This window comes from Ochlerotatus camptorhynchus, unplaced genomic scaffold (assembly GCF_037179485.1).
Source record: "Ochlerotatus camptorhynchus isolate MF236.1 unplaced genomic scaffold, CSIRO-AGI_Acam_v1.1 ptg000247l, whole genome shotgun sequence".
NCBI classification, from domain to species: Eukaryota; Metazoa; Arthropoda; class Insecta; order Diptera; family Culicidae; genus Ochlerotatus; species Ochlerotatus camptorhynchus.
In genome coordinates, this window is record NW_027040737.1 from 373012 (window position 1) to 400928 (window position 27917).

At 41.8% G+C, this 27917-nt stretch overlaps 1 protein-coding gene across 1 annotated transcript; it reads left to right on the top strand.

Annotated features, from left to right (window-relative positions):
- Positions 1-27917, top strand: BRWD3 (bromodomain and WD repeat-containing protein). The gene is made up of 11 exons (XM_065226232.1): positions 1-552; positions 5030-5088; positions 5169-5198; positions 5558-5617; positions 20370-23606; positions 23667-23926; positions 23988-24143; positions 24214-24335; positions 24399-24550; positions 24619-26778; positions 26836-27917. The coding sequence occupies exons 1-11, from the start codon at positions 489-491 to the stop codon at positions 27121-27123; spliced, it is 6588 nt and encodes a 2195-aa protein (XP_065082304.1). The 5' UTR covers positions 1-488; the 3' UTR covers positions 27124-27917.

Sequence of the window (27917 nt, forward strand, 5' to 3'; positions counted from 1 at the left end):
CACCAGTCAGAGTAGCAGGTCGATCGTGTGTGCTCCGTGAAAAACGTCGTTTTGTGTGGTGAAAAGTGCAGAAATTGGTTCTAATGTGATCGCAGTCGTCGCGTAAGTGCAGTCGTGAAACGTAAATCGCCGTGGAACATGGATGCCCAAATGGATTACAGTGAAAATCAGTGAAATTTAGAGGTGTCGATACGCCTTACTGACTGCCTAGGGAGCGAAATACACGACGAACAGAACTCACTTCTGGGGAGGAACTCACCCAGCACGTTAGTGTGGGTAAAAAAAATACATTGAAAATAATTGCGTGTGTGTGTGTGTTTGTATGTATTGGTTCGGATCGTGGTGAGAACCGAACACGGCACTCTTGTGCGAGAAGGTCTTCGCTTTTGGATCCGTCAAACGAGTACCAGAAGTTGACTAAAATGGTGGAAGTGTTTTGTGAATAGTGCGAAGAAAAATGATAATTTCTAAAGGATTTCTCTGACAAAATGGATTTAAACTGTGTCAGAATGGAAGATCAAAGTGTCGTGAACAGGAATATTCTGGTTCCAGGTAAGAAAAGACCCAGATGGCAGCCGGAAGACAGTCTGAAAGTATGATGGTTTTATGCTGGAAGGTTCTTGTTCCGATTTCTGTGCTGTACAAAGAAGATTAAATTACTGCTGTTCGGTCGGTGCAGCGCTGCCAGGAAGGATGTCTTAACATTTGTTAAACTAATCGTAGAATTTTTAGTTGTACAGAAACATGCTTAAGCTTAGTTGGCCTGGGATATTCAAAGATAATCCTGGGTAAAGTGTTATGGACCGTGAAATGTAATCCGTCACGAAGAAAATACGGAGTAACTAGTGAACCGGAAATTCTCAGTCACCGGGAAAAATCCGTGTATTTCGATGACAAATCGGGAAAAAAATATATTTTGTCCTGCATTACAAAAAGTCAGCATTTTGGACCTTCAACAAATTCCAAGTCCCTTGGGCTGGACAAGATTTTCAGCGATACAATCATTTTGAAGTACTATTAAGAGTAGGTTAGATATATTTTTTTTCTAGAGATGTTTAAGAGAAAATGTCCTAGTATCATCCAAACCTTTTGTGGGATAGTTTACCCATCCGGAATACAGTTCGTTTATGGTATTTGTTTATTAGGCTTAGGCTGTGAACCATTTGCCGAATTAAATTTAACTCGTGGTTAAAAGTGACATTTCGAAAGTTATTTTCTATGTTCGAAAATCCCCGTGCTGTCGATCGACCGGTTTTCGAGCCACGGTTGTCAAAATTTAACTTCTTGTCTGTCAGAAATAACCATGCTCGGATAGCATGGTTAATCGATAACTTTTCATCTGTCAAATTTTAACCAAAAGTTAAAATAATCCACCAAATGGTTCAGAGCCTTAGTAGTTACTTATTTAACCTAGTTATTTCTTCGGCTCATTCGCATTTGATTGTATGCTTAGTTTAAAAGTATATCGCATAACCGGGAAAATTTGCAAAATTCCTGGGAAATTGCTAATCGGGATTTGATGGTCAGAAAATCACAGATAAAACCAGAAATATTCTTGGGTTATCTTATGTAAAGGATCTCATCGGCCTGAAAAAGTTGTTCTGTTCATAAGATTTATAAACTTATCTGGAAAAGATTGAATATATTTCCAGGATGAACTAGAAGTAATTTTTTTTGAAAATATGCTACAAACATTAATGTTGACAAGAAAACTGATCAGGTGTAATATAACAAACATTGTCCAGGATGCTTTCTTGTACTGACTGCGTTTGTATTCGGTTTGATTAGATTGTATTGTTTCCATTTCAGATAAATTCTGTGACGTTACTGTGCGGAAGCGGTGCGTTTCATATAAAATAGTAATTTGTTGTACCAGTTTTGTGAAATCGCTGGTAGAAAGTCACGCTAAAACTGCTTGACGAAGTGGTCCATTAAGACGACTGCAGAGTTGTCCATTGGTCGTTCGGAGAAATTCGAACAGAAGTTAATGTTTCCTTTGAATGCTTGGAATTCTTCGAATTTCAGTGTTAGGAGTTATTTCATAAAAGTTATTCAACAGATTCCTAGACAAAGCTCTGTAGGCTTCCTCAAGTGACATCCTATGACTATATAGCGAAGTTTCTTCTGGGAAAGTTCGAAGTAAGACTTCAACATCGAGTTGTGCAGAGTTGACTGTATCCTAAGGAAGTTTGTAATGTTCTGAAGACATTCGGAACGAGCGCAGATGAGATTCAAGTGTTGAGAAGTTTAAGGGAAAATGAAAGGAATTGTTTCTCTATTCTTCTAAAATGTGCTTGAAGTTTGCTTAATAACTGGAAACAGTTTTCTTTAGTTTTTTAAACACAGCACTAATAATGAACTTTGTCAAGCAGGATCGCGTAATTTTCTCCCAGCGTTTGAGGAAACTGAATCAACAAATTACTGTTTTGGGAATAGTGCCTTTATATTTGAAATGACGTTCCACATTCATCCAATGATATCCGATCCTTATTCTTATTAATCCATTCATCGATTCGTTATTAATCGAGTAAATTAGACATCACTGGGGCCACATTGCGCATCTCGAAACGAAAAACTTTTTCATACAAGCGTTCGTACAAAAAGTCTTTCGTTTCGAGATTCGCAATGTGAGCCCTGATTTTTGGTGTGATGATAAATAAAAGGGCAAAACGTCAACTCTTTTGAGGGGGCAGCATAACCACAAAAAAACCTTGCATAGGGTAGGGTGGCAAGTGATCCAGGAAAACCGAGAAGTTCTACAAATTTCAGAGAAGTCTTACGAACTTCAGGGAAGTCCTTTAATCTTTGGGGAATAACTACTAATTTTACAGAATTTTCTACAGATTTAATGTAACTTCTACGACATTTAGGCATTGCTTAAAACTTAAGGATAATCCTATGACACTTATGGCTGTTTTTCCGAGCTTCAGAGAAGTCTTCAATATTCTTGGGAAGTCCTCTGAACAAGCTTAAAAAAGTTCCTAGATCTTCCGAGAAGTCGATTGAACTACAGGTAGTCCTACGGAATTCATGGGAGCTCTCCAAACTTCAGGGAATTTTCAAGAAATTAAGGAAAGACCCACAAACTTTTGGAAAACCCTTCGATATTTAAAGCCTTATGCACTTCAGGGAAGCTCTTCTAAATATAGGGTCCTCATATATTCAGTTAAGTCTTTCAAACTTCAGGTCTTCGAGAAAGTTCTTCGAACTTGAAGGAAGTCTTACGAACTTCTGAGAATTTCTGCGAACTTCGTGGTACTTCTACGATATTTAAGACATTCCTATGAATTTAAAAAAAAACTCCGAACTTCATGAAAGTCTTAAGATCTTAAAAAAAAAGTCCTTCGAACTTCGGGGAAGTCCTATGAAATTCAGGCAATAAAAACTTCAATGAACCCTTCAGGAAAGACCTTAACGCTTCAGGGAAGTTCTACGAACTTTAGGGAGTTTCTATGATTTTTTTAATAATGTGAGTTATTAAACCAGCGTTGTTTATGAAATCTTTTAATCATATGATTTTGAAATCGTGTTGTAAGCAAAATTCCGCTAAATAAGATCCTTAATCGTTGACAATTTGCGGAAAATTTAAACAAACTGGAAATCCGTAAAATTGTTAGAAGCAAGGGTTTGTTTAAAGAGTCCTCATTCATATCACACTTCGCGCTAGTCCTGTCATATTTCAGCTTTTCTTCGTCATACACCCCTAAAATCGCTCATTTTACGGGTTATCGCAAATGTTTCAGTGTCAATCGTAATTAATCTGGTAAGCAAAGATGTTTTTGCAAAAACATGAATGAAAACGCTTTGCCTAGTGCTAGTTTTAGCACATAGAACGGAAATAGGCGCCATGATACGACGAAGTAGCGCGGCTCCCTACTAGCTTCTTTACAGCAAACAATCAGATAAAGATTTCACGGGCATTCACAAGAACCTTAATACCTACTTTGGTTTGTGAAATTCCGCATTGCGCAAAGAATGATGGTACAAGGATTCACTTTATTTTTTATTAAAAATTGTTTTTTAAATACATGGGTTTTAAAACCAGGAAATTTTTAAAACCCAGGAATTTCAAAATGGAAATTCACTTGCCATCCTGATAGGCAATTCATTGGATTAAAGGGACCGTGGAAGAGGATTCTAACATAGTCATTGATTTCTTCCATTCCTTATGAAATTTATTACCTGATGAGGAACAGCAGTCCAGATTTCCCAATGTCGTATAAGACCCTTATCAATATCTGCATGGTTTATGAAATAGTGCAACGCAGTCACACAACCAATGTTTAGAGCTTTCACACTTTAAACTACAAAAGCGACAAATTTTGTTTTCATACTGTTCCATCTTAGTATTCTTCTTTGGTTTTAGCGTGACTTTGTTCCAGCGATTTCACAAAACTGGACCATCAAATTACTATTTTATTATGAAACAAACGCACCACTTTTGACACTTTTATCGTGGGTCTAGAAGAACAAATCTCAAAATATTGTTTTATGTTATTTTCAACTGCTCGAATGAAATGGTTAATGATGATTGTTTGTTCACAAAACAATATAATAGATACCTATGTCTAAAATATTCCCATGTTAAAGAAAAAAAAAACGTTTTTATAAGCCATCCTTTCACATAAATTAATCCATATAATATGTATTTGAATGTAATTACTGGCAGCACTGCTCGGCCCGAAGGCTGTTTTTTCGTTCGTGAGTTCCTTTGTTGGTGTGTATGTTGGTACGAGAATACGAGAAAGTCGTTTGCTCATTGGCACTCAGCCATCGTATCGCGATTGCTAATCAGCAGTTGTGTTGTGTTGTTCCATGAATGAGTGTGTGCGCGAGTGCAGAATGCCTAGTTGTTTTCTGTTTGTGGGTTATTTTCTTTGCGGTTGTCCGTCCGTTCTTCCGTGCCGTTCGTCGCGTAGCGATTGACTCAGCACAGTACAGAGGAGCAAACCAACCAGCAACAGCATGAAAAATAACGAGAGTGGTGCAAATGGCTCAAAATCCAATGTTTTCTCCCCGTTCGTTGCAGAACTTTATTTCCTGATTTCCAAGTTTTTGGCCAACGGACCGCTGCAGGAAACTGCCAAGGTGGGTAAAATAAAGTCCTACGGGATATGCCCGACCGTTCGGGACCATCAGCTGACTAACTTTCATTCCGTTTGTTGCAGGTTTTGGCCCAGGAATTGGAGCATTTAAATGTAAGTCCGATGTATACAAACGGCGTTTTTCCGCCGATGTTCGATTCAAAATATTTTGTTTAGGATCACACACGTGCTCACGAACTGTCAAATTCTTCGTAGTAGCGCAAAAGTTACGACGAGACACTCGGACGGACTTTGCTGCAACGAAGAAGCAAAAGAAAGGTATCGAACCGACGTTCATCACCAGAGGAGCAGCACCGTGTGTGACCTTGACCTTGTCCTACTCTAGTAGACTAGACTCTCTGTGCACCAGACGAGCCTCCAAACCGTCTGGGCCTGATTGGAAAGTTCATTGACTTATACTTGGTTTTGTTTTGATCTTGTCTTTCTTCCCGTTCCCGCTTTCCGATATCTAGATCTTACCCCGCCGTTTGGACTGGACCGGCCAGGAGCATCGCCAAACGCTTGACGAGTTGGTAAGTACCTTGCATTTGGGAATCCGTGTCTGATCCAGGATGAGGGCACTGATTCACGACAAGGGACCACTTTCATTTTCTCCCATGCTCGCATACATGCAGAGCAGTAAGCGACACGACGACGACGGCCCCCGCATACTGAACTGCAGCACCGCTTCTGCGTAGCTGAATGATGCCGTGGCGCTTTGTGTTTTGTGAAGGGCGTTCGGGCGGGAATTGATTTCGATTCCGGGGGATTCGGTGGCCGGTTACCGTCCGAAATATGGTCCCCGGAAGTGACCACCGGTGGAATCGGTTACGAGAGAATATCATTTTTAGGATTTCGCTATGTTTAAGGAACAATTTCGAAAATTGTTAAAAGTTTACAATTGGACACTGGACAACCTTCCAATACCGGAAGTAACCCGGAACATCCGGTGAAATGATTTTTGTTGCGTAATTACGTAACATCATTATTTTCATTACATCATATGCCAGACGACGTCGAATAAAGGCATAAAGCAACGCAAAACACCACCAAAGTGACCACCCGTGGCCACAATCCCGAGCGCAACCCAGATTCTCCGGCTCGCTTCCACCCGACGCCTAGCATTCAGCTTGTGTATCGATTTTCGTGCACTCGGCCGCCATCTTGAATCTCGTGAACGAGATGCTTCGATGAGAGCTGCTTTCTGATGGTAGCCTACGCGAGCGGATTGATCCACCGTGGTTGATTCCCCCGGATTGAACGGATTTCTGCCGCTTCATCGGGTGTTTCATCCGCTGGTGATAGTGTTTTCCGTGAACGGGGATTTTTTTTTCTTCGATTTGCTTTATGCGCCGCTGCTGCTGTTGCTGCTCGAAGCAAGTGAATGTGCTGCGCTTGAGTTTTAGATTTGAGGAATGCATTGATGCGGATTATGAGTTGTGATAATTTTTCAATGTAAACTTGAGTAAAGTTTTTCAATAGTTTTATGCTGATGTTAGCATGTGTTTGTATTTTATTGATAATTAAAGGGATAATATGCTAGCCACTTGAGTTGTTTCCCCTTAGTGTGGCGTACGGTATATCTTCAATTTCACATTTAATTCTGTTATGTTCCATCAATAAGGCATCATAGCTTCAGAGAATTTATATTTTACGACGCCATTTTAGCAGAAACCTATTTTCTGCCTCCGTTCCTTGTTATTTCACATCGTTATACCAACACACACGCACAGCTGCTACTCCATCCAAGAGTGTGTTGTTGTAGAGGCGATCGATGTACGATAGCGAAGCAACGAGAAACCTTTCCTCTGCTGCTTGCCTCGCTGTTGTGTTACCTAAGTTGGTTGGTTGGTTGAATACAATTTTTCTGCCACTTTGCGGGATGCTGCTGAAGAACAATATTTGATCCTTTCAAAAGGACTTTTAATTGAAGGTCAACCGGACTGATTTGTTTACAAATGAATTCCATTGGATGTGATGAATGTTTTGATGTACATTTCAACCCGATCGGAGCACCTTTTTGGGCACCTGCGGTAAAAGCATAATTTAACACTTTTCCAACTGTGGAGGGTGTCAGCTTTCCAAAAATGTAACTTTTATCAAAATTGGTTAAATTCATCAAAATCGTCAAACAATTTCATCATCACCTACTGCAGGATGGCACGTCGCCATATTTGAACGTTTCATTCCGTCCGTTTACCCAGTCAGTGCGCTCTCTGTAACACCACCATCGCTACATAGAGAGCTCATACATTGAAAACGGCTACGGCTCGAGTTTCTGTATCGTACCTTCCTACCCATAGCTAGCAAGGTATTGGATTCGTGCGCACCAACACGAGCAAGTAGCAGCAACCCGTATCGAGCCGAGCGAACGTATTGGGAACTGTGCTATCAACTCAGCGCTTGTTGATGATGCTAGCAGTAAAAATACACACAGAAATGTGAGGGTCTTTTCCTCATTTTACGCTGCTCGACGACGACCGGGAAACATGTTTTTGCTTTGGCTGTTTCCACCACACGAACCACACCATCAGACAGAGACATCGTTTGCGTCTTGTTTCGAAATGCTTAGGTTTATTTGAACCGGACCAAGCGATGAACAAAAGATGGAGTTGTCTTTCGGTCTGTGTTTTGCGCTGGATGTCTCTTGAACGTTGTGCCGATCGGTTCTTTGAAGTCGATTTTGTTCATTTTCTGCGTTGATTGATTAGGCAGTATGTTCAATATCCTGGCAGAAAATCATTCAATCTCCCTCGTAATGTTCCTTCCGGATGTATGTATTGCGCATTTTGCACCACTTTTGACTTGCGTGCTATGTGGTTGCACGGAAAATCGAAAATGGATTTAATGGCGAGCCGTACATTCACTAAAAACAAGTCTTACTTAGAGAGTGAGTCACTTTTACTCATTCGTATGGAGAAATTTCTTAAAGCGTAGTACGCTGAGTAACCTACGCTTTTAGAAATTTTTCCATACGAATGAGTAAGAGTAACTCACTTTCTGAGTTAGCTTGGTTTTCAGTGTTCAATAACTCAGACTCAAAAACACTTTTTATAATTATTTTGTAGATATTTTCTCTTCTTATTTACAAAAATGGAAGATTTCTCCCAACGCTTCCAAAACCCAACTTATAATATTTCCACATAAGCCTAGAGCTACCTTTTTGAAACCTAGTAGTAGTAACAAGATTACTATGAACGGAGTTCCAATTTCTTGTTCAAGTCAAGTGAAATATCATTGATTAGTACTTGACCATAAATTAACTTTTAAATATCACATTGAGGGCATTCAAGTTAAATGTAACAAATATATAAAATGTTTGTATTGTAACCGTTTGGTCACAAATTCATAGGTTTTTGTCATTTATGTTATATATTCAGAACCTTCACGTTTCTTGTGCAAGAACAGCAGTATACCACAGAGTGATAGGGTTCTGTACCGCTGTTAAAATGTTGTGCCGTTACGTTATGTCCACAATAGAACTACAAACAACCATAGAAAACTAGGATGACGGGATGAAAGAAAATTGGGGAGAAGAACGGCCATTGCCCAAAATCGGCCTCTTTTAATATCAGGCGTCCGTGTGCTAAGACGCAATTTAATTAGCTAATTGCAGTGGTTGGTGTTTTAGACCGTGAACCAGGACCCCCTAGCAGCAGCTAGGTGCGCTAGGGCAAGCTAACGTTCCGGATCTCTCTTTTTATATTGGACCTCCGTTAGCACACGGCCGGCTCGTAAACTTAGAAACAGTTTCCGAGCCCAATTGTCAAGGGCCAAACGTAGGCAATAATCGTAAAGGAGTTTTCCCTTCTCGGCTTGACCAAGGTGGCCTTGCCACGGTCGGCCGATCGTGCCAACGAAGGACGACGCCTGTCATCCCACCGTCCAGCAACGCCCGCTGGCCTTTCATCCGCTCGCTTCGCCAATCTGGCGAGAGTTCCGGCCGCACAGTAGGACAGGAGTCACTGTGTCGGCCATCCCGATTCACCATCAACGGCAGCAGCGGTATGTATCGGTACAGTAAACAACGCGATTAGGCTACACGACACATATTACACGAAATTATTAACACAGAACAACACGCACATAATACACAGGGTGTCTACTACCTGGAAAAACCTGAAAAACCGGGAATTTAGAGGGAATTTTATTTTTTTCTGGAAAAACCTGGAATATTCAGGGAATTTTGGCTCCACTCAGGGAATTTTCCAATTATCACTTCATTCGTAATTCAAAAGAAGTTTTCCGTTCAGTTTCTCGAAACGTTTCTTAAGGACACTGAACTTGACAAGCATCTGACAGCTAAGACAACGTGTGCGAACGAGACAAGTTTGCTCGCTCATCGCTGATTTGTATGTGGAGGATCAAAATCGTCTTAAAAAGGAAACAGCCGAAAAAGAGAGACTGGCAACCGTCAAAAGGAAGCATACGACGCATGTATTGTATAAGAATAAGCATGCCAGACAGCAGGTCTGAGAGCCTACATAGAATTTTTTTAAGCTTCAGAGAGGGTCGGAGATGTACTGAGAAATTTGTTGAGCTTCAGGGTAGTTCGTAGATCTTGAGAAAAGAACTACAAATAAATTAAAAGTTATTAACAGAAATTTATAAAAACAAAATCACAAGAGAGGTCGTAGATCTTCAGATAAATGTTCAAAGAAATTTTCAAAACTTCAAGCAAGCAAAAATAATTTCAAATCAATTTGTAAAACTATAAGCGAAATTTTGCAAATCTTCAGGGAAATTCGCATAACTTCAGACAAGCCTAAGAATCTACAGTGAAATATAAAGTATTTCACAGAAGTTTGGAGATCCTCGAAACATTATTCAACTACAGAACTTTGAAAAAAATTACAGGACTTCTGAAAAAATCACAAGAATCTTAGAAATGTTAATGGATCTTCAGTAAAAATTTCAGAACTTCAGGGAAGTTCGGCGATTTAAAAAAAATATTTAAACGATTTCAGGAAAATTTGTAGATCTTGTGAGAGACATTTAAAACTTCAAAGAAGCTCAAATATTTTCAGATAAATTTTGACAACTTTAGGTAATCTCAAAGGAAATTTTCAGTGTAACCCGAGAGGAATTTACAAAACATCAGAGAAGTTTGCAGATCTACTGATAAATTTATTGAGCCTCAAGTTTTTTTTGTTGTAGATCTTGGGAATAGAGCTACGGAGCTTAAGACAACTTTACAGAACTTTAAAGATATTTGCAGGAATTCGAGAGAAAGTTTCACACAAATGTGAGATCTTCAGAAAAATTCGTTAAATGTCAGAAAAGTGCCTCAATTCCAAAAACAAATCGCAGCGAAGTACAAAAGTACAATATTTAGCATAACTCAATGGAAGTCGGAAATAGATAGATCTAAAGAACTTCAAAAAAGTTCGTAGACCTTAAGAGAAGTCTGTAGAACGTCAGAAAGTTAGTACGTTTTTTGAAAAATTTGCAAAATTTCAGCAAAACTTACAGATCTTCGGGAAAGTTCGCCGATCTTTAGATCAAGAATCCACAAAGAAATTTAAAGAACTTTAGAAAAGTTCGGAGATCTACTGTGAAATTTATTGAACTTCAGGGCAGTTCGTAGATCTTTAGAGCAGAAATACAGTACTTCAGAAAACTTTACAGGCTATGAGGCCCCAATTGACGTAATTCATGCTACTGTATGAATATCTAATGTGATGTGACAAAAACCAAATATAATATTACACCCATGGATATAATTTCTTTTCGCAAATTATGTGAAGGATAAATGCACCAATAGTGGAGGTACTTTAGTGCAATGTGTTCCTATGGTGGCTTATAAAGTCTCCCTAAGCCGCTATAGAAGTACATTGTACTAACGTACCTCCACTATTGGTGCATTTACTAAACATAAATTGTACGAATTAATATTAAACAACCTATGTGCATCTGTTCTGCTGTAATATTCAATAACTTTTTTGCTGTGCCGACTTATAAGTACCAACGCCCAAGTTTGAACAATCGAAAATAACATAAATCAATAAGTACATAAAAGCCTAAAAGGGATTCCAGATGGATAAATTGATAAAATAATAATGTGTATAATTTGTATGCACCTGGAATTTTTTTCATCCGACCTGGAAAAACCTGGAAAACTCAGGGAATTTGATTCCTTAAATTGAGTAGACACCCTGTACAGAAAGTGGCGAATAAATGCAGTTAAAGAAAAGTGAAAGTTCTTCGTTTTTGTATCGCGAAAACCCTCTGATTACCCAGTAGCTAGCTGACCCTGGGTGTTCCGGAGCTTGCTCTTGTCGCCTGAGTCGACCGGGTGCTGTATGTTTGATCTCCGAGTAGGTAGTTGGTGAGTGCTGAGTTCTTAATTAGTTATAGTATCTTCTTATAAACTTTGCCTAAAAAATAAATTTCTAATGTTAAAACAAGTTTTTAGACCTGCCAAGCTTTATGCTATGCCAATATGGTCTAGTTGTTGCACTACCAGGAAAAAGCACTTCAAAAGATTCAGAACAAAGTTCTGAAGTTGATTTTGATGTTGCCTCCCTGGTACAGGATTATCGATTCATAGAATTTCGAATGTTGAGACTTTAGAACATTAAGATTCATTCTCTTTATACTTAGATAAGATTCAGTTTTAGTTTTGAAATGACAGGTATAGAAAACCTGTTTAAATTCTTAATTGCCAAGCAAGAACAATGTAGACACATTTAGCTCTATAGGTATGTGGAATTCATCACAATAGATTTAACTAGTATTCTCTTCGAACTGGATTTATTTGGATGTTCACTACATAAAACTTTGATGAAGACTAAATTCTACTGTCAATTTCCTAGCTCTCGCTACCTGGAGCGAGCCTAAATACAATGTGCTGTTCTCAGCTTTTACCGTTGGGACGTGGCCACGCGCTGGCGGTTGCTACTCGATGAACTGCTGACTCGTGGGATGGCTTCTCGTGGTTGCTCGATGTAGTGTCTAAATGTGCTTATGCTATGTCGTCTGTTTACGGTGAGTGTCATCAGATTGTGGTAGCCGGGTCCGTACATAACTTCATAACTCGGATTATGGGTATGATTCTGCTTCTATTGTCCTTTTCGTTTTTGCACATCGAACACCGAAAAAAATCAGGGTGTTGCTATCGGTTGCACCTTTGTTTACAAACAAATGATGGTGAGCTGTCAATGACTCGCGCTTATTGTTGCTTACACTACACCGGTGTAGTGTAGCAAAAACGACACATGTTTGTTGTTGGAATCCGTATCGTCAATCGCAACTGAAGCTTACGAATTTCTCTTATCTCGTTTTCGTTTTTACTACACTACACCGGTGTAGTGTAAGCAGCAATAAGCGCGAGTCATTGACAGCTCATCATCATTTGTTTGTAAACAAAGGTGTAACCGATAGCTACACCCAGAAATTTTTCGGTGTTCGGCGGTGCAGCACCGGTGTAGCTACACCGCAAAAACGAAAACGACATTAGAAGAAAATTGAAGACTGCTGTAACGATAATTATAAAGGGCGAACACGAAATTATTGCGACACCGAATATGTCATGCCAATTTTCTTATAATGTTTAGAATCAAACAAGAATTTTAGGGTAGTTTTATACATATATTTACTTCAAAAATCAAAAGAAAAGTTAATCGATGGAGCCTTGAGTGTAAAATTGAACGCATTTTCGCTTGATGCCCTCCATCAAAGTCTTTACAGTGTCATCCGGTACCAGTTTCTCAGTTTTTTTTTCATTTTCTTAACATGTCCTTCTCGTCTTTGACTGTCTTCTTGCTCTTCCGAAGTTCCCGCTTCATTATTGCCCAGTACTGCTCCACCGGGCGCAGCTCCGGACAGTTTGGCGGATTCATGTCCTTTGGAACAAAATGGACAGAATTGGCCTCATACCACTCCAGGACACTTTTAGAATAGTGGCATGATGCCAAATCTGGCCAAAATAGCGGAGCTTCGTCGTGCTGCTGCAAGAACGGCAAAAGGCGCTTCTCGAGGCACTCAAATTTGTAGATCTCGCCATTTACTGTGCCCTTTGTCACGAAAGGCTCACTCCTCAGTCCGCAAGAGTAGATGGCCTGCCAAATGAGATATTTGGAGGCGAACTTCGACATTTTCTTCTTCTTAAATTTGTCGTCCACATCGAACTTGCTCTTGCCGGTGAAAAACTCCAACCCCGGAATTTGCTTAAAATCGGCTTTTATATACGTTTCGTCGTCCATCACACAGCAGCCATATTTTGTCAGCATCTTCTCGTAGAGCTTCCGTGCCCGAGTTTTAGCCGTCGATTGTTGCCGCTCATCGCGGTTTGAGAAGTACTGTACCTTGTATGTATGTAGTCCAGCTCTCTTCTTTGCATTCTGGACGTAGCTCTGCACCATGCCGATCTTTTTAGCCAAATCACGGCTTGAGACGTTGGGATTTGCTTTAATCATCCGCTTCACCTTTCCCTCCGTCTTTTTGTTCTCCGCTCCCGGTTTTCTTCCAGCTCCTTTGCCGTGGTCCAACGTCAACCGCTCCTGGAACCGCTTCAACACTCTGGAGACGGTTGAATGGTGAATGTTCAACATTTTTCTCAACTGCCGGTGCGACAGGTCAGGAAATTCCAAGTGTTTGAAAAGAATTTGTTCTCTCAACTCGCGTTGGTTCACCTCCATTTTCGTTGAATCGAAAAACACGACTTCGTGTTTGACAGCATGTACACAATACACATCAATGAGAAAGTGTGCAAAATTTGGTTGATTTTTACCCAATGGTAAAAAAGTTATGCCCTGTTGAATGTGTCGCAATAATTTCGTGTTCGCCCTTTAAACAAGTTTGAAAACAACGTAGATTTTTGCAAAATAAACCTGAATTTATGTATGTTTCCAATGTGGTTGGATCTATTTTATAAGGTAAATACAAAAACAATACGAATAAAATTATTGAATTGTTTGTTTCATTTATCTACTTAGGTAGGTATAATAAATGAACACCGAAAAAAACAAAAATTTAAATTCGCAGAAACATTAACAACATTCCATGGTTGATTCGATTGTATTTCGTATTCCGCTCGTATACAAGTCATACGAATGAAATGTGAATTGTATACTCATCCCGTATCATTTTCCAGGGTGGCCAGCAAACCGGGAATACTGGGAAATATCCGGGAATTCGATGAGAGAACCGGGAAAAATAAATTAACCACACCATAGTAATACATTTTCACACCAGAGTTTTTGAATAAACCATTAAAACAGAGTGATTTTTACCAAATGATTGTCTTTCTCTATTTGCTGCATAATTTTGTTCAGATTCCCGTCTTACTGTTTTTAGAATTGAATCACTCAGCAATATTTGCAATTCAATTTCAGCTGTAACGTGTATGGGCCTTAAACAAAATATTTGTAAAAACTGAAACTGAACTATTCTTTTCCGGGTTTTTAATTTTATTCAAAATTCTCATGATATGAATTTCAGAATAAACTTGGAATTATGCTCTGAATTATTATATAATTATTCTAAAATTAACCAGAAAACACTCTACGTAATAATTACCGTTGAATTCTTTTTGGAATATCCTTGAAACCCCTTCTAAGAAATTGTTTGGAATCCGTCTCAGAATTCCCTTAAACCTATTCGGAGACTTTGATTTCATTGAAATCCTTTTCAAAATTTCCTTTTAACTTTATTCAAAACAGCATAAATTTTTTTGAAATTTTATTTAAAAACCCCTTGGAGTATTTTAAAAAATTTCTTTTTAATAATTAGCAAATTTATTTTTTGCAATAAATTTTGTTGGAGCTCTTTGATGAATCTTTCACACTAGGGTTGACATTATCGCCAGAACACTCTTAGAACTCGGTGTCTTGTTGAAATCTCATCATAATTCCCTTAGAATTTTTCAAAAATTATCTAAATTAGAACTTGCAATCTTCTCCACAGAAATACCTTCAAATTCTTCTAACAATTTCTAAGGACTTCATGTCAGAATAATTCTGGAATTCTGCTCAGAACTTTTCCTTTGAATACTTTTAAATTTTACTGAAATTTCCAGGGTTTGTCCGCAAGATTCTATCGATTGTTCTGTAATTTGTGCTTAAAATGCTTCCAATTATGACTCACGACTATTTAATAGATATGATATTTTTTTTCCAATCTGTGTTCTTGGGAAATTTTTAAAATCTCACATTTTTCATGTTTCACATATTTTTTTCGTGTTTAACTTTGTATATCAGCGCACGTACTGAAAGGTTAATGTTTATGTTAGTATAGACAATGGAGTGCAGTGTTGGGAAAATATCAAAAAATCAAAGCTCACCAACGCCCAAGATCACGCTTGATTTTCGTAGACAAAAATCAACAAGTCGACAGTGAGCATTCATAAGGGCGAATACGCGATGATCGATTCTCTACATCGATTTTCTCTTTGCATTGCTACAGCTAAGCGAAACATTTTTCTAGAATTTGTTCAATGCAGAGTAGTAACAGGTTGTATTGGCTATCAAAAGCAACAGCAAACGCACCGATAAACGTTAAATCTAGCGAGTTATTAACAAAAGAGAAAATCGACGAAGAGAATCGATCATCGCGTATAGGCCCTTATGCATGCTCACTGTCGAAGTAAACTACTGCGGTTGATTTTGCAAGCTGTGATATCGCAGCTCGAAATATCAAGCTAATAAAACTCACCAACTGCAAATCTCACCAAACTGTGGTGAGATTGAGTTAAATGATTTTTGCTTTACACCCGAATGCAACCGAAACTTCCATAACGGCTTGCAGCAGTCCCTTCGCGTCTGCCATCGGTTAAGATTAAAAAGAGATAGCCAACACTGATGGAGTGAATACACATTTTCTTTATCCGATATCACTATCAATTTGCTCTAATTCTCATTAGTATCAAGTTCATTTTACTGAAACATTTTTTAAAATTAAATCTCTTATTCCTCACAATTTTGTCTTATAACCTATTCATCCAGATAGCGTTTGACCCAGTGACCTTAATCTCTGTTACTCAATAAATTCTAGGGCTTTGAAATCATAAGATGTATCGAGCATAAAAAATGGTAGAATTTGATTTATCAAATTATCTAGAAGGATCAAAAATTGTTTTGAATACATTAAGTGACTCATAGTGTTGAATTCTTCCTATAGCTTTAGAAAATACTTTTTGTAATTTGGCTTTTATTTTTCCCACACATAATCACTGAAAATTTACAGTTGGCCAGGTTTAAAAAATGCGTACAATTTCGTTGTTTATTGATTATCAACAACCGACAAATTTTTAAGATTTGAACCGGGAATTTCAAAGGCCGTAGCGGTTGATGCCGCGAAGTTTTGATGGAAAGGGCAACGAATGTGATAATCTCCTTCATCCACGATGATTTACTGGATTTGATTCGGCCAAGGAAATTTGGAGCACTCTGGAAGGAATCTACGACAAGAAGTCGGTTTCGACCCGGTAGTTACAGCGTTGGAGAACCTTGATGAAGATAAGTTGACCCTTGATTCCGTTCGAGAGAGATTGTTGACAGAAGAAATCGGGCATCGTGTCAAAACCGAACGGATTTTGAAAATATTGTTTTTTTTGCGCCTTTTAGTAACATTTTTTAATATAAGATTAATTATCTATGTCAGCGTTTCTCAACCTATGGGTCACAAGTTGCCCTTAGGTGGGTCGTGGAATTTCAGACAATTTAGTCAGAAGCATTGACCTTTTCTTATACTCATTTTATATACAAAGCTCTTAACGAAATCTCACTTCTTTTAATATTTTGGTGCTTTATAATTCACGGATTAATGCGATTAATGGGTTAATGATTTCGGCAGTTTCAGGGCTCTTCTATCATTTAATTTCTGGATGGTTTTGTTGTTTTCATGCCGATTGAGGGAGTCAATGATAGACTTGATCCTCAAAAAACCTTTGTCAAAATCTTATTCATTTTTTCGTCAATGACAAAGATTCAGTTGGTGCCCAGGTAGATTGAGGTTATTGAAACGTCATGTGTATTACATACACTCTTCTCTAGAGGCGAATGAACCCGTTGGTTTAAAACGTCTATAATAATAAAAAAAATACACTTCTACGTTCGAAAATATTCTTTTCAAACCTAGTGCGTATTTAGTTTAATTTTGATATTTAATTTATAAAGAATAATTGGCCTGGTCTCACCATGTTTCGCTGGCCTGCCGGCATTGATTGCTTCTTTTGGAATCCCTTGTACTTTTTCTCTAACACTTCGTATTTCATTCCGTACTTCACTGGCAATTTCCTTCCGTAAATCGTTCATGGTTGGTTCTGACATGATTCCGTCTTTTCCGGGTTTTTCTTGTTTTTGTAGAGAGATAAATTCGCACTAATTTCCGTTCCTGGTTCGATGTTGACTCCTTCCTCGCTGGTTGGTGTGGTCAATCTCATGTCCACCATCTGTCACTGTATTGCCATGGTCGCTGGCCCACCGAGCACTCGGAATGAGCGCTCCGTACGTCATTGAAACAATGTGGCGATTAGTATGAGATGGTGTTATAAGCAAAGTGCGAAAAGAGAATGAAAGAAATACGAAAGGGATTAGTTTCAAGAAACGATAGTTTCATCGTATTCCCCAACTAACTATACTCAAGCAAAGTAAGTATATTCAAGCTATCTTGCGACTATATAGTTACTTGGGTACTCATGGCCGTCAGAATGGTTCATCGGTTGCGAAGTGAAGTATTTCTGGAAGTGATGCGTTATATTTATCAATGTTTTGATTTTATCCTGACGTTACCTCAATATTATAACGCAGACAAACAGACACATTACATTGAACATTTCTGTAAACACTTCCGCCATCTGTCTTATACACTCAACCGATCATTGTAGTGTGTAAACGTCAAACGCAAGGGAATTTATTGTGCGCTACAAGTAGCGGTTCTACCAACTAAGAAACATTTAAATTGAGCGTTAAAAGCGATTTCGATGAACATTTTAAGAGGGTTGTGTCTGCTTGTCTGTGATCAACTATCGCAACTTCGGGTAATCCGCGAAAGTACTTTTTGGCACTTTTGATCTAACTGCAATTGACTCTCTCATACTCGAAATGTACCACGACCAAATTGGCACAACGACGCCCTATACGCTCTCTGATCAAAGAGCAACGAAATTTGAAAAATTCGAAGAGTATAGTAAAATGGAGAAAATTTCTGGGGATCTTAAAAACATCCCGTAATTCATCTAAACAATTTTGAAAAGAACTCTGCAGGCCGTATTTTTGTTCTGCATTTCGTTCGACATTTAAGTATGGGGATGAGAGGCATAGTGAGGATCCCGCAGTTTGGCTCGGGATCTCCAGCTGCATGAAACAAATCAACTGGTAGTAGGTTCAATATCATTATGATATTGATCCTACTACCCCACCAACCAATTTGTTCCGAACGGCCTGAAGTCCAAGCTGGTGCACGGGATGCTCACTATGTCCCACCTGTTCACTATGCCCCTCTTACCCCTACTATCACGTAAATTCTACGTGGATTAGGTATCAATTATTGCTATTGAATGTGAACTGTTCACATTCAATAGCAATAACGTACGTATCAGAGCAAGAGATAGGCGGAGAAATACAAATTAACAGCAGGGTTGTTAATCGACAACCGTTGGTAACATCTGCGTTAACGTCTGCAATGGTGAATTTGCGTTACAGCTGTTATCGACGGCTATCGATTGACAACCATAGTCTGAATACACACTCCAGATCAAAAGTTTGGGATCAACTAAAAAACAAAACAATCAAAAATCTAAAGGTCATCTTAAAGGTATTGAATGAAACTTATTTCGTGGGTAGGTTTGGCTCAATATATATTTTTCAAATTATATATACTTAAACTTCACTTAAAGTCATGATTATACAGAGTGAATTTTTGAAAATGTTTTAACTATAAGTGAAGTTTTAGGATACAAATCGCGATTGTGCCTGCCTCATACCGGTCGTTTGAGAAAATGGAATAGTTGCCAGTCTTCTTGATATATATTCTTCGATAAAATGCACTCGAAGAATAAACATAATTTGAGCTTCTACGCAATTCAATACATCCCAAGCTAATCTATAGAACCTATGTACGTTTTTAAATTGGTTATTTAGTTAGGCTCAGCTGTCTTTTAGAAAAACGGTACGGAGCCAAGTGCCATCGAACATAAAAAAAAAGAAAATAAATATTCCAGAGGATCATTGTAGGAAGTTCTTCTGCCTGGGAAGCGACTTGATTTTTATTGCTGTGTTCAGCAAGCTTGATGGATATTTTCTGGATATGTTGGATAGTTTGGAGATCTTCCAAGGAATATTTTGTGAACAAATAATGAAAGTTTGATGAACTGTGCACACATTATCTTTTTTGGGCCCCTTTTGAACTTCCCAGAGCTCCTTAGCTTCCTCGAGGGTCTCTTCACAAAGTGTCCGCTGCTACCTCAAGGTAGTATAAAAAGTTCGCATATCATTGTGACCCAAAATCCCACCTGAGGACTCTTTTTTTTAGTAACAAGAAATTGATCTTTTGATAACTTTAGAGGGGTCGTAAAAAAAACAGAAGAGACCTAAAACTATTTGGTGTAAACTCGATTACTTTTTGTGGAAACAAATCTTATGTTCAATTATATGAATTATTTGTTAATTTCTACTAAATAGGTGGAGATACTTCTTCTTCTCAACTGTTTCGTGTGGCAAGTGCAATGCTATTCTATGCCCGGGGAAGTCGAGAAATTCGCCAACACGAGATATCCCTTGACCAGACCTCTACTTATACCTGAAATCTGAAAACCATCTGAATGGTGTGCACCGAGCAGCAATCAGCACAAGAATGAGTCAGATATTCAAATTCTATTTTTCTCACCAGCAGCTGCCATGCACTCGCACCATGACAGTATAATATGTATAGCGTATATTTTTCTGTTACTTAGTTGGCCTTATGATCCTGAGCATGTTCGTCAACGCAGCATTTTTTGTGCATACTCACCACACCATAAAATTTATTTAATATTGGGAAAACAAAGTGAGACGCGACGTTGCAAAACTCGTTCCGTCTCGGTCCACCTTTCCATATGAACGAATAAAAAAAAAACTGCTCGAATTGTTATGTTTGTTTTGGTCTCCCGTGAATCTTCGTCACCAATACCGACACACCCGAGTTGGACGCATTTCCATTCACCTCGTATAACAAAAAAAAAAAAACACAAATGGCTCTGCATGCTAGGGGGCTGAGGTCAAAAAAATGCGAGCAACGGACCACCTTTCCGTAATCCGAAGTGTACCTCTCATTATTAACATGATGCATTGTTTTGCCTGATTTTAGGAACGCAAATATCCTCATGTCGGACCGCAGCACCTGGTGGATTTATGTTCCCGTATTGGACCACTTTTGGACCGAGAGCTGGCTCCGGCCGTTCCGGGAGTTCTGTCGCTGCTCGGAGCGGGCCGTCAAAGTGTTCTGAGGACCAAGAAAAGCGTGACCTGTCCACGACCACTGGTCGACTATTATGCCCGGATACATCACATGCCGTTGGCCGATGCGGTCCACCGGAACAATACTCACAACATTGTCAAAGTGTTGTACGGCCGGGAAAGCGCCGGCCCGCTGATTCGTCGACAGGCAGTTCCTACTTCATTCTTTTCGAAACAGACCCTTCAACGAAGAACACTGGGTCACCTGTCGGCAGTCTATTGCGTCCTGTTCGATCGGTCGGGAAAATACATCATCACCGGAGCAGATGATCTGCTGGTGAAGCTGTGGAGTGCAATCGATGGAAGACTGCTGGCAACGTTCCGCGGAGCATCGGCTGAGATTACGGATATTGCCATCAATTTGGACAATACCATGCTGGCAGCGGGATCCCTGGATAGGATTTTACGCGTTTGGGATTTGCAGTACGGCGGACCGATCGCTGTACTGTCCGGACATACGGGAATGATTACGTCGGTCAATTTCTGTCCGTCACCTAAGGCTGATTTGCGCTACCTGGTGACGACCAGCACGGACGGGTCGGTGGCATTTTGGGAATATACCACCCGCGGTGGAAAGGCCAATTTCAATGCCAAGCCAGTTATGTACCATGAAAAGTTGAGACCCGGTCAGGCGCAGATGATTTGTGCTTCGTTTTCACCAGGAGGAATATTCCTCGCTGCCGGATCGGCCGACCATCACGTTCGAGTGTACCTGATGTCGGAAGATGGACCGAAGCGGATATTGGAAACCGAATCCCACTCGGATACGGTCGATTCGATACAGTGGGCACACAGCGGATTGAAGTTTATCTCCGGCAGCAAGGACGGTACGGCACTGCTGTGGCACTTTGAGACGCAGCAATGGAAATCAACGCGTTTGAATATGACCGAGCGATTGCCAAGCTGTCCACCGCAGACGCCGGAAGAAATTTCCACGAAGCCAAAGGTAACGATGGTTTCGTGGGACAATACCGATGATTGGGTGATAACGGCGGTAAATGATTTTACCATCAAGATCTGGAATGCTCACACGGCGAAGTTGCATAGAGTGTTACGTGGGCATACAAACGAGATTTACGTTCTGGAATCACATCAGAAGGATTCGGGAGTGTTGCTGTCGGCAGGACACGATGGTCAGTTGTTTATTTGGGACATCGTGCAGGGAGTTTCATTGGCTAATTTTCTGAATCACATCGATGGTCAGGGAGATGGAGGAATATTCGATGCCAAATGGTCTCCGGATGGAAATATGATCGCTGCAACAGATTCCCATGGTCATATTTTGATGTTCGGATACGGATCCGGTCATGAGAGGTTAAAGCAGCTACCAAAAGAGCTATTTTTCCATACAGATTATCGCCCATTGATACGGGACTCGTCTCATCATGTGATGGACGAACAAACACAAACCATGCCGCATTTGATGCCACCACCGTTCCTGGTGGACATCGATGGTAATCCGTATCCTCCAGGCATGCAACGGTTGGTTCCGGGACGGGAAAACTGTCCAACGGATCAGCTGGTTCCGAACATTGCTATCGGTGCAGGTGACGGTGAAGTGATGCAGGATGGTACCGCGTATTCCAACATTGATCGGATGATTGAAGCACTGGCGAATCGTCAAGCTGGGCCAGAAGGTGGCGAACAGGCTCCTGACTCTAATAATGATCCCAACCGTGCCAGGAACGGCGAGAATCAACCGAACGATGTAAATCGCCAGAATGGTCGTCCAGGGGTGCAGCGATTCTCTGGAAATTGGCACCGTGATGTGGCCTTCAAATTCCATCGCCGCCAGTACGTATGTCAAATGGAGCATTCCAACCTGCAACAGCTGAAGCAAAGGATCTACGCTGCCGGGCTTCAGGAACATGAAAAATACCGACGGGAGATGCGGCGCCGTCCGCTTATGATCAATACATCGAACAACAGCAACTCCAACAGTAGTCAAGCCAACAGACGTTCGGGAGGACGCAACAACAATCGTACGGTTCGACGTTCACAGCCAAATGGAGAAGCCAATGGAAGACAACCGCAGCCAGCTTACCGTACCCGAGCAGTACGCGATAATGAACCTGAACCGGAAGCAGCTCCGGAGCAGCAAGAATCCTCTTCGTCCGAAAGCAGTAACAGTGATGATTCCACGGCCATCGAGGAAGAGTTGGATCTCTCGGGATCGTCCAGCTCGGATACGGACAGTACGGACTATTCCGACTGGGTATCGCACGAACCGGGACGAAATCTGGAGCCACCAAAGAGATCCAAACGTAAACACGTCCAACGGAGAGCCTATTCGCCGCCGGAAATCGATCAACCTGGATCGAGTAGCAGTGGCCGCCGTCCGAAGGTTCGCAAAATTCCGATCACTCGAGACGGAGAAATCCCAGAGCCGTTCCGACCGCCCGAATGGCTTTCGGAAGTTATACCGAGAAAGGCGCCGTACTACCCTCAGATGGGTGACGAAGTGGTCTACTTTCGCCAAGGGCACGCTCGATATCTGGACGCAGTGAGGACGAAAAATGTCTACAACCTTGGCAACAAGTGCGAACCTTGGGGTTCGATCGATCTCCGCGATCACGAACTCTGCAAGGTTATCGGTATCAAGTACGAGATTCGTCCTCCCCGACTCTGTTGCTTGAAGTTGGCTATATTGACCCAGGACAGTGTATCAACGGGTCGTTCGTTTGTCATCAAGTATCACGACATGCCGGACGTGTTGGATTTCTTAGTACCGAAGCAGACGTTCGCTACCTCCGTCCGACGCAATTGGGGTCCAGGGGATCGCTTCCGCTGTATGATCGAAGACGTCTGGTGGTTGGGTCAGATCGAATCTCTCAATCAACTGTCATCGGAGTTTCCGAATTCGTTGTTCATGTGCTTCCGCGTTCGATGGGACAATGGGGAGTACGAGTTTATGAGTCCGTGGGATTTGGAACCGATAGACGAGAATCGATTGCCGGTGGAAGTCGGTGGTGCTGTTCCCGTTTTGCCCGAGGAGCTCCGGGCTACGTTGTACCAGCCGAAACCGGAAGAATGGCCACGGGGTGACCGTGATGCATCCTGCCGGCGGATCATTGCCGGATTGGAACAGGTAATTTAAAGTGCTGGGTTTGAACTTCTTTATTCTAATAGGAAATGCTCCTTTCCCTAGGTAATGGGCCTCGCCATAGCGGATCTATTCCTGGCACCAGTGGACCTCAACATCTACCCGGAATATGCCTTCGTCGTGGAGTATCCAATCGATTTGAACACAATCAAGGCACGGTTCGAAAATCACTTCTACCGACGCATCACGTCGGCCCAGTTCGACGTACGCTACCTGGCCACAAATGCGGAAAAGTTCAACGAGTCTCATAGCAACATCGTCAAGCACGCTCGAATCGTGACGGATTTGTGTTTGAGGATATTGGGGTAGGTTTACTCGGTTAAATGGTCTGGATGAAGAAGGATTAAATGTATTTCTCCGTCACAGGGATATAAACGACGTGGACGTTCCTGCCGTGTACCATCAGCTGGTGGATACGTACCTCTCGTCGGATTCGGATAGTGATAGCAACCGACCGGGACCTTCCACCAGCAGCAGCAACAACAACAGCAGCAATCGACGTCCTCTCGCTGGTTCCAGAAGGTATGTCCGATAGTGTGGCTAATGTCAGTTTTACCAGATGATTACCCAATACTTTCTCTGTTCTTCGCAGATCTCGTCGACTGGTTCCCGAAGGCGACTGGCGTGTGGATTGTCGTGAGTTGTTGGAGATGGTTTGGCAGTGTGACGATTCAGAACCATTCCGGGAGCCGGTCGATACTCTTCAGCATCCAGGTAAGCTCGAATCAACTCCGAAATAGATCTTTGATGAGTTACGCATTACATGAAACGTTGTAGATTACCTGCAAATCGTCGATACGCCAATGGACTTGAGAACAATCAAGGAGGACCTACTGGGAGGAAATTACGAATCGCCGGTGGACTTCTGCAAAGATATGAAGCTGATATTCCAGAACTCACGCAACTACAACACAAACAAGCGGTCGAGGGTGAGTTTTCTGAGACCACTAATTCTCCGGTAGTTTATAGTTTTACTAATTGTTACAAATTACCCCAGATCTACTCGATGACCCTTCGGTTGAGTACGCTGTTCGAGGCCCACATCAAACCGATCATCTACAATTGGAAATCGGCAAGAAGGCGTGGCAAGGCGAACGCTGCCAAGCGAGTCGGAGGAAGTGGAACCGGAGGAGGAGGAGGAGGTGCCGGTGGATCCGGTGGCAGTGGAGCACCAAAGAGTCGTCGCGAGGACCGTAGCAGTCGCAGTGGTGGTGCAGGGTCATCCAGTCGACGATCTAATCAAAGTCAAAATACGAGTGGGGCTTCAGCCCGGTCACACCATTCGGACGATGATGGCGACGACGACGATGATGATGACGACGAGGCGGGTCCACCAAGACGGCCAACCAGGAATGGAACGATTATGTCCAGGAGGGTACCAGCGGGAGGATCGAACGGGGTTTCATCCAGTAGTAACGCAATCGCTATGGAGCCACAACCAGGACCGAGTAGAAGTCGAACAGCAGCAGCAGCAGCAGCTGCATCAGCAACAGCAACGGTAGCATCTTCAAGTCGGGTCACGCGACGATCTCAGGAAGCGGAAGACGATGAAGCGACTATCAGCAGTAGTGAGACTGAAAGTTCCAGTGATTCTAGTGACAGTAGTGAAGACAGTACCGGAGTTCCAGTGTCCCACAAAAGGGGATACGATTCAGGGGAGATGTATGATCCGCATAAGAAGAAACGACGGAGGAAAGCCAAACCGAAGAAGGCAAAGAAGAATTCTGCTAAGAGTGCAGTTAGTTCGTCTACACCGAGAAAAAAACCCACTGGTACAAGCGAATCCAGAGGGGAACATTTCCTACCCGCCCGACAAGCACAATCGCAAAGGCCAAGAAATGGAACCATTGCTGCTCTGGAAGAAGCGCCTGGCCCATCTAGGCCGACCTACAGATTAGATGATCAAGTAAATCGAGAAGAGCGCAACAACAGGGAACGGGAGAGCGATAAACCAAAGAGTAGTAGTGCAGCAAGTGGAAGTGGTCGAAGAACTACGCTGCGAAGTGCCCGGAACAACACTGGAAGCGACAGCGAAGAAGAAGATGCTGGTGAAGGCCCAAGCAGCGGACGAAAACCTCTGAAGCGGCATCAACGGTACGAATCGGATCATAGTTATCATATGGCTCGTCCGAAAACCGCACGGGTTATTTCGGATTCTGATAATGAAGAAGAATCACCACGATCCACCCGGGGAACCACCCGGAGGGCCCAAGCTGAATGGGGCAGAAGCGAAGATAGTCTGGAACCGCCAGATGATGACGAACAACCATCGAATTCTCAACCATCTAGTCGAAGGATGCGTCCCCGCAATCGTACATCCGATCCGGAACATAGCCCCGAAGAGACGAGCAATATCAGCAAACGTGGTTCGTCGCAACGAGCGGCTCCAGCAGCAGCAGTGCCGACTAGTAGTCGAGGACGAAATTGGATCGCAAGCGAAAGCGACAACAATCAACATTCACAGTTGCAATCTCCTGAACAACCCAGTACAAGTTCCTCTGTTCCTTCGCGGGCCCGTATGATTCGCACTAATGGACCTGTCAAATCTCCTAGAAAAACGGAAAGCCTTCCCCCCAGCAACCGGCGGTTACGAAATATCTCTCGAAGTGAACCTTCCGTAACGCCACCACCTCACACCGTAGACCACAACTATGGGGAACCTTCGTCCCGTAGGACACGCAATCGGCAACAGCTGTCGCGTCACCAAAGAAACGCCGATGAATTGGATCATACTCCGGAGGAACACAGCGACGACGATGATGACGAGTTAAGCGATGATGACGCACCGCTAAGACCACGTGCTTGCACTCAAATCAGTTCCCGATTGCGAAGCAAAACCAATTCGCCGGCCAAGCGAAAAAAGCCATCTGCCACGTCCGATGAGGAAGCACAGAAAGAGGATTCCGACGAGGAGTTTGTCGGTGATCCGGAGGAAGTCGATTCGGAAGAAGAGGAAGCAACTGTTGACAGCACGGATGATGACTCGGATAATGTCCCATTGGCTGCAACCTCGAAATCTAGAAGCACTCGACCTCAAATGCCGACCGGAAGCAGTAGAAGCAGCAGTAGTAGACCTGCAGCAGCAAAATCGGAAGGAGGAGGCATCAGTAGTCGTACGCGACAAAAAGAACGATTCTCATCCGAGGAGGATTTGGGGGTAAGTGTGCTTAGATTTGTTGCAAGATCAAAAATAATCGAATGTCCGATTCTACAGGGTCCCGGTCCATCAACGGTGCGAAATACCCGAAAGCTGAAGCGACCACACTACAACGAGGACAGCGATGATGATGATCCAACCAGCCGGCAGCGGTCGAAACGACCGGCCTTGTTCGGTGGCGGAGGAGGGAGCCAACACCACCAGAACGGCAATGGCGATGGCAGTCACGGCGAAGAGGACAGTGACGCGAACAGTGAAGATAACGAAGCCCTAACCAGTGTCAGCAGCCGCGGTCGGGTGCGGCGAATCAACCCGAAGGCGAGGAAAATATTCCGGGAACAGTAGTCGCAGTAGAAGTAGTTGGCACCCCAGCCCAAATTCCTCCCAATAAGAAGTTGTACAGCTCACCTTTTGTAAATTTGTTTCTTGTTTCGTAGTTTTGTAAGTTTCAATCATTGTTAGATTTTAGGGAAAAAGAAATGTTACAAGTAACCTACAACGGCGCAGATATAGAGCGCACTCATAAACTGCCACCCTTTCGAAGAGACATAGCACACGCTCTTTTTGATTTTCGTCCTTTCATTCCACAACAACATCGAATGAGAGCAACAGCAAACTCTATGTAGCAGCTTATAGACATTTATTTTTAATATAACGAGCGATAAAATAAGAATGATTACAATACAAACTTCTATCTACCTACTAAAGCTTCTTCAGCGCCGTTTGAACAAAAACTAACTTGTTTAAAGTTAAATAAGACTGATCGAATTCATAAAAAAAACAAGTTTAAACCCTAGAAGTTTTTCAACGTACGGAAAACGCATTCGTTTCGAACAGTTCGCGGCAGCACCTTTCTTCACCTTTGATTTTTCAACGTTGCAGTCGAGAAATAGTCAGATCAGATGTGGGTTGTAGGTACGAGTATCCAGATTACTCCTACAGCCCGTGTTGTATTTGATCGATTTAGTTTCTCTATCTTTATTTATAAGTTTACGCATAGAACTTTATATTGAAAAGCAGAAATCCGTGATTGCGTGAAGAGTTCTATTATATGCAAAATCAAATAACTCGATAGGGATAAACTATGCCGCCTAGTGATTAATTGTCAGAGTCAGAAAAAATCGTGAAAAGGTAAGATT